Below are 6,909 nucleotides of genomic sequence, written 5' to 3' on the forward strand. Positions count from 1 at the left end.
AGGTCGGAGGGCAGCAGGGACTTTAATACACCATGTCCAGCCTCAGCTGCCCTTACTCAGCTCAGGTGTGAGAGGAGGACCGGCTGGAGGGGAGGAGGAAGCACTGCCGGCTGGAGGCAGCGGACAGGTGAGTCTCTGCCCAGGTCTGTGCGGGTGGGGACCAGACAGGGAGCAACAGCAGAGCCCACAGAGCCCAGTCCCGCTGGCGGGGAGCTGGCGGAGGGAGCTGGTGCTGCTCCTTCCTCTCACTTTCCCGGGTCTTGTTTGTGCCTGGACTGTACCCCTGCCCCTTGCAAGTTCCACTTCAGTCTCCTAATTCCTCTTCCCTCCTCCCTTCTGGTCTGAGCTGTTATGAGCACATCACCTGTACACAGGATAACAGGACCTGCTGCTGAGTGTGAGAACCAATGGACTCTCAGTGGTCAGCAAACTCATTAGTCAACAGAGCGGCAAACAGAGGCTCACGAGCCACATGTAGCTCTTGAGCCGCAGTTTGCCGACCCCTGGACTAGTAGGTGCCTGGCACACAGCAGATGCTGGCTGAGGTCCCTCTGACCGAAGGCTTCCTTAGTTTGGGGAAGATGCATGATACAGAAATCTGAGTTCACGGAAGCTTCTGGGAAAGGAAGGCTGGGGTGGTGCTCCCCCTGTCCTCCTCTCCCCCCTCCACCCCCACAACACCAGAGAGAGCTCTGGGCCCTGCAGCTTCCCGGAGAGCCACAGACAGCAGGGACACGCAGTCGGACAGACATCTCTTTATTGGTGCCGCTCAGGCGATAGGGAATCTGAGGGCTGAGGGCCGCGGCCCTGGGGACGGGCCTCACTGCCCCGCCTTCTGGGCCCAGGCGAAGAAGATGCCCTTGACGTCGTCCACGCCGGTGCGGAGGCGGGCGGGCATGGCGTAGGTGCGGAGGTCGCGCACCTGGCAGCTGCCGCGCACCAGGGCCTCCCTCACGTCCTCCTCCCTCAGGGGCACCACCGCCAGCCTGGCCTCCCCGGCCAGGTACCAGGACTCCTCCAGGGCCCCGATGAGCAGCAGGTGCCCCCCGGGCCTCAGCAGCGAGGTGATGTGGCCCAGGGCCCGCTGGAAGCTGGCAAGGTCCGGGCTCACTGCCTCCAGGCAGAAGGTGGAGACCAGGGCGTCGGCGGGCAGGGGCGCCCCGCTCCCCGCGCCCAGGGGCTGGGGCTGGTGCACATCGACGGGGAGGACCCGCTGCACCCTCGCTCGCAGCTGGCGCTCCTTCTCCTGCCACGACTCCCTGCGGGGACAGGAGATCTGTCCTCAGGGCCCGGGCGCCCCAGGCTCCGTCCTCTGCTGCCTTCCCAGCAAGCACACTCCATGGGCGGCCCCTGCCCAACCCTCCTGCCCTGACCCCTGGCCCCTGACCCTTACCCCTTGTCCTCAATGAGGCAGACGTGCTGGCTGTACACGCTCCAGTCGAAGGCCCCGGGCTCTTCCCGCAGCCAGAGCCCCAGCTCCTGGCGGTTCACCTCCAGGAAGTCGGTCATGGTGATGTCCTCGAAGTGGGCGCAGGCGCTGAGCAGCTGGTATATGGTGGGGCCCGAACCAATGTCGATGAGGGTGCGTCCGGACACCTCACCTGGAGGGGGCAGAGGAGAGGGTCCTGGCGCTGCCTGGCCCCGCTTCTCCCACCCTCCCTCCTCTCCTCCTCTCCCTCCCTCTGTGCGTCTCTTATCTGGAAAAAGCACCGGCCGTAGGCCTCCCCAGAGTCCCGACAGCACACCCTGAGGAAGGGGCTTCCCTGTAAGTGCACCTGCCCTCCAGGGTGCTAAGCGGGGGAAGCCTGGGGTGCTGGCCGGTTCTCCCCGGGGTCTCTGTCTCTCCCCGGGGTCTCTGTCTCCCCCCAATCTCTGTCTCTGTTTCTTTCTGTCTCTGTCTCTGTCCCTCCCGGTCCCTGCGCCTCACCGGCCACCTCACCTCTCACCTCTGCGCATCCTCTCCTCCCTCCGCACCCCTGTGCACGGGTCTCTCTCCCGTCGCTCCCCTTCCTCTTCTGTTTCCGCCTCCCGGTCCCCGCTCCCCGGTCCGCTGCCTCCGGCCCCCGCGCTCACCGGTGGCGAAGGTCCGCGCCAGGCAGCCGAGCTTCCAGGGCCCCACGCCGTCCGGGCGGCTCAGGTCGCCCCTCGGGGGCGCGTAGTTGTTGCGGAGGTAGGCGCGGGGCTCGAAGCGCTGGTAGGCCGAGGCCACCTCCGCCAGGCCCGGGTGCGAGGCCCGGGCTGCGCCCGCCGCGGGGCCGGGGTGTGCCATGCTCTGCTGCCTCCGAGGCCCCTGCGCCCTGCTGGCCGCGCAGCCCCTTTATCTGCGGCCGGACCCGCGCCCCATCCCCGCGTTCGGGGGCGGGGCGGGCGGGCGGAGCGCAAACCGCCCGGGGCCGTGCGCCCGCGTCCCCCCCACCCCATCCGTCTCCCTTAGCGTCCGGGCCCCCACCCCATCTCCCCACCCCATCCGTCTCCCTTAGCGTCCCGGCCCCCCCATCCCCCCATCCGTCTCCCTTAGCGTCCGGGCCCCCACCCCATCTCCCCACCCCATCCGTCTCCCTTAGCGTCCCGGCCCCCCCATCCCCCCATCCGTCTCCCTTAGCGTCCCCGCCGCAGACAGGGGGCGGGGGGCCGGCCCCGCGGGGACATCTGTCTCCCCCGCCCCCGCCCGCGCCTCCCCGCCCTCCACGCCGTGCCCACCTGGCCCGCCCCGGGCCCGCAGCTCCGCTTCCCACCGCACAGCCCTGCGACCCCGGCCCCGCAGCCCCCTGCAGCGCCCCGCAGCGCCCCGCAGCCCCCACGGCCCTGCACCCCCTTTTCCCGGCCCGCCGCCCCCTCTCTTCTGCATCGGCCCCCTCTCCAGGCCCCTCTCCATCCAGGGCCCAGCACTCCGCCAGGCTCCCCTTCCCCGGGACGTCCCGTCCAACAGCCACCCTTTCCGTAGCAAGGGCCCCCCCACTCCCCGCTGCAGACCTCTCCTCCGTACATGCCGCCCCTCCCCCGCCCCCAGCCCCCTGGCGCCCCTCCCCACCCCCCACCGCGGACAGCACAGCCCGTCCCGGCCTCCGCCCTGCCGCCCCGGGCCCCGATGGGGCCGCGATAGGCGCGCGGGCCGCGCTAATGCACTTAGCGGGGAGTGGCGCCCCTCCCGGACCGCCTGCGGGCGCCGAGCCACTTATCCCGGACCGCGAGGGCGGAAGGCTCGGGACGTTCCGGTCCCGTCGGGGCGCGGGCCAGGTGAGGGCGGGAGAGCGGGGGGTTGGGGGTGGGGCCGCTCAGCCTCTGGGCCCAGGCACCTGGGGTCCCGCTGGTCTGGGGTTGCGGACCCCTCTCCCTCCCCAGCCCCGCCAGCGCCCTCTGGGGGAGGGGGCAGGCCAGGCGGTCCAGATGCCAGGCCTCCTCTTAACCTCCCAGCAGGAAGGGGATGCTGCAGTCGGGCTTGGGGGTGTCCTGGAGTGGGACCCCGTGGGTCACCCAGCGTCCCTGCCCTGGGCAGGCTACCATGCCCTGGCCTGCTCCTGGCACCGCCGGCAGCCAGGTTGGAACACGAGATGCCACCACAGCTGCAGGGGGCACAGACAGGAGCCTACGCCCACCCCACCCCCAGCAACCTACCCTTGGCTGCCAGAGGCAGGGGGGCGCCTGAGCCCAGCCGAGGATTGCCTGTCTGCATTCAGAGCCGAGGCAGGTCAGCCCTGGTGTCACTGGCCACGTCCACACATGGAGACACAGCCAAGGACAGTCGCAGTGCCAGTTTTCCAGGAGATCAAGCAAACCCTGCAGGCCAGCTGGCCTCCTGGGCGCTGCCCTGTGCCAGGGGATGGCACAGCGGAGTCAGCGTACCCAAGGGGGACTGGACAGACAGCCCCCTGTTTACAGCTCTACGCCACCCCCCCCCCACATCGGTGTACCCACTAGCTCTGCCATATTTAGCTCAGATGCAGGGCCTGTTCCCAGCAGTGAGCATGACGGGGTGACCCCAATGGGTGCCCCCCCACAACCACAAGGAGAGACATGAAACTGGCACACAACTGAGCATTTATTGCAGCGCTAACAGAGGGTGCTGGGGGCTCACCCTGCCTCTGCCCTCGTCACCTCCTCCTCCCTCTGCTCTTCTCCAAGCCTTCCCCAGAGCACTCCCACCTCCCCTCCCCCTCGGCCTTCTCTCTCAGGCGCCTCTTTCCCTCCTCCTGGGCTGGGCTGCTCAGCTGTGCTGGCCCTAGCTCCCCACCCTTCGTGCCCACCGTCTTTGCTGCCCTCCCTTTGGGAACGCAGGCATCCAGGCCTCTGGCTCGCTCCTCTCCTAGCCCCCAACTCCGGGCAAACTACAAAGCATCCGAGGCCAGCGGCTCCCCTCCGTGGTCCTAGCCAGGGAGGGCCCAGCCTGGCGAAGCGGGGACAGGGCAGCTCTCAGCCTCTCTGGGCGTCCTGGGACATGGAGCGGGACAGAGAGCGGCGCAGGGGGCCCGGCTTGCTGACGGGCACCACGGGGGGCAGCTGCTTGGTGATCTCCGCCGCGTCCTGCCGCTCCGCGCACTGGCCGCTCAGGGCGGTCTCCAGGGCCAGCAGCTCGCGCAGCTGGACCGGCGTGTCCTCCCGCTCCTCCTTGGCGACGCCCACCTTGGTGGGGGTGAAGATGGGCAGCGGCAGCACGCGCTGGTACGGCAGCAGGTACTCCTGCAGCCCCTGGCCCAGCACGCCCATGCGCATCACCAGCCAGGGGGAGCGCTGCACCAGCGCCTGGCACTGGCCCTGCCGGTGGTAGGTCTCGCGCCGCTGGGCGTCCTCCTCATGCAGGGAGCACCTGGGGGCGGGGCAGAGGGAGGGGACACTGAGCTCCTGCGCGTTGCCGTCCACTTAAGGGCCGGGCAGGGGACCCGGCGGGTGCAGGAGGGGTGGCCCCACCCGGAGAAACTTCGTGCTCGGGCTTCCTAAGGCTCAGGAGGGGTGCTGCTGGGGAGGCGGGGAGGGACCCCAGCTGGCCGCACTCACCCCTCCTCGGGCCGCGTGGACAGGCTCAGGTCCTTCCATTCGGCCCAGAAGGCCTCTCGGCGCTCGCAGTCCTGCTCCGACACCTGGCAGCTCAGCTCTGTCATGGCCATGGTCAGCCTCGCTCCCCCTGCTCCTTCCCGGCCTTTAAATAGCCCCTCCCCGCTCCTCCAGGGCTATTTTCGGCCACTCTGGTGTCAGATGCCACAAGAGCCAAGACTCTGATAGGGGAACATCGGGCCCAGGGTGGGGGTGGGGTGCCTGGACTGTTGGCTGCCCCCAGGTCAGAGGTCAGCTTCCGAAGAGAGCAAGGTACTCCGGTAGGGGCAGGGGTCTTCCGTGCAACACCCCCAGATGCCTGGCATGCCCTGGACACTGTCTGAGGCCAGGCACATGCCCAGCCGCGTGCCACCGTGGCACCTGCTCTCGGCCCCACCCCTCCCCTTCAGCCAGGGAGGACGGAGGCTTGTCTGTAAACAGAGCAGGCACAGAGGCCCCTCTGGGCTCTGTACCAGGCGGCCAGGTCCCCGGCCCGTTGCTCTCTTCGGCCTGGGTTCGAGGGCACATCCCGAGTATGCAGGCCGGTGGCAGGGATCCTGGCGGCTCACTCCCCACCTGGAGCTGGGCAGGAACTGGCTCCTCCCCCACGGCCAGTGGTCAGAGAAGGGGTCGCCCAGATCCAGCGTCAGGGTGGAGCTAGGTGTGGGCGTGGCCCCCAGTTCCATTCCCAACACCCCAACTGGGGTAAAACAGCGTGAGGGGGCAATCCAGGGGCTCCGATGAGGGGCAGTCAGCAGACCTGGCTCTAGCCCCAATCAGCCACTCACAGATGTGACACTGGGGCAGTCCCTGCCCCTTTCTGAGCTACATTCCCCTCCTCCCCCCATTTCTGGTCACAACAGCCCGACCAGAGCTCTGGGGCCTGCCAGCTCCAATGTGCCACTTGGGCAGGGCCTGGGCCTGGTCACAGGGACAGGATGGCTGCTGGGCTGTAAGCTGGCACACAGGTGGTGGCAGGGAGGGGGGAGGAGGAACAGGGAGAGGCAGTGACAGGAACTGAGGGCCTGTGGGGACAGCTGGCACCCACCTCGGGCAGGATGGCATCCTCCTGATGACTGAGGCGGCACTATACCTGAGCATGGCATCTTTAATCTCATAATAGCCCTATGACGTAATGATAGTGAGGCTGGTGTTTACAAAGCAGGAAACGGAGGCTCTGATGCAGATCTGGCCCGGATCAGACACAGCCAGGTCCGAGATGGGCCCTGGGCTCTACGCAAGGTGGCTCCTTAGGAAGCCTGCAGGCAGGGAGCGGGGCGGGCAGCACCCTGGCTCTCGCCTGGGCTCTGACTCTTGTGTGGCCGGGCACAGGGGGTACGTACGAATGGAGCAGAGATCCCAGCAGCGCCTCGGTGACCAGGAAGCCCAGACCCCCCCTCCAGGACCAGAAACAGCCAGGGCCTGCTGGGCCTCTCCCACCTCCTCCCAAATCCCGGACCGGAGACCTTACCCTGACCTTCCTCGCAGGAAGCCTGGCAGGGGTGGGCGGGGCATTTTTCTCTGCCCTGTCATCTGCCCAGTTGAGCCATTCAGGAAAGTGTGTGTGTGTGCTGGGGAGGAGGAATCCAGAAACTGGATCCCACTGGCTCCCGGGGGTGAGCGATGTGCCAGGGTTCTGGCCACCGCAGTGGCTCGCTCCTTCCCTCCCTCAAGTAGCCAGCCCGAGGGCTTGCCTTTTTCCCTTTTGAGTTCATAGTTTTAGTTTTTGTTGTAAATATATATATTTTTATTGATTTCAGAGAGGAAGGGAGAAGGAGAGATTGAAACATCAATGATGAGAGGGAATCACTGATTGGATGCCTCAAGCACGCCCCACACTGGGGATCGAGCTCACAACCCGGGCCTGTGCCCTGACAGGAA

The 6,909-nt window shown here is 67.5% G+C and overlaps 2 protein-coding genes across 3 annotated transcripts; both read right to left on the minus strand.

The window, feature by feature from the left end:
• Positions 1-739: 739 nt before the first annotated feature.
• Positions 740-3,875, minus strand: PNMT (phenylethanolamine N-methyltransferase). 2 transcript variants are annotated; one of them, XM_084862423.1, is made up of 4 exons: positions 3,616-3,875; positions 2,074-2,297; positions 1,394-1,601; positions 740-1,259 (listed from the first exon to the last, which is right to left on the minus strand). In XM_084862423.1, the coding sequence occupies exons 2-4, from the start codon at positions 2,267-2,269 to the stop codon at positions 821-823; spliced, it is 843 nt and encodes a 280-aa protein (XP_084718549.1). In that variant the 5' UTR covers positions 2,270-2,297; positions 3,616-3,875; the 3' UTR covers positions 740-820. The 2 variants fall into 2 exon arrangements, with proteins under 2 accessions (XP_084718549.1, XP_084718550.1); XM_084862424.1 differs by lacking the exon at positions 2,074-2,297.
• Positions 3,876-4,021: 146 nt separating this feature from the next.
• On the minus strand, positions 4,022-6,513 carry TCAP (titin-cap). The gene is made up of 2 exons (XM_084862429.1): positions 4,993-6,513; positions 4,022-4,804 (listed from the first exon to the last, which is right to left on the minus strand). The coding sequence occupies exons 1-2, from the start codon at positions 5,100-5,102 to the stop codon at positions 4,411-4,413; spliced, it is 504 nt and encodes a 167-aa protein (XP_084718555.1). The 5' UTR covers positions 5,103-6,513; the 3' UTR covers positions 4,022-4,410.
• Between the last annotated feature and the right edge of the window lie 396 nt (positions 6,514-6,909).

Source organism: Pipistrellus hanaki (assembly GCF_964339955.1).
Source record: "Pipistrellus hanaki genome assembly, chromosome: 16".
NCBI classification, from domain to species: Eukaryota; Metazoa; Chordata; class Mammalia; order Chiroptera; family Vespertilionidae; genus Pipistrellus; species Pipistrellus hanaki.

Excerpts from the sequence above, each read along its gene's own strand:
- PNMT (XM_084862423.1), bottom strand. The coding sequence starts at position 2,269 with ATGGCACACCCCGGCCCCGCGGCGGGCGCAGCCCGGGCCTCGCACCCG. Across the intron at positions 1,602-2,073 it reads GGCGCGGACCTTCGCCACCG|GTGAGGTGTCCGGACGCACC; the intron begins GTGAGCGCGGGG and ends TGCCCCCTCCAG. Across the intron at positions 1,260-1,393 it reads TGCCTCATTGAGGACAAGGG|GGAGTCGTGGCAGGAGAAGG; the intron begins GTAAGGGTCAGG and ends CTGTCCCCGCAG.
- TCAP (XM_084862429.1), bottom strand. The coding sequence starts at position 5,102 with ATGGCCATGACAGAGCTGAGCTGCCAGGTGTCGGAGCAGGACTGCGAG. Across the intron at positions 4,805-4,992 it reads TCCACGCGGCCCGAGGAGGG|GTGCTCCCTGCATGAGGAGG; the intron begins GTGAGTGCGGCC and ends CCCCGCCCCCAG.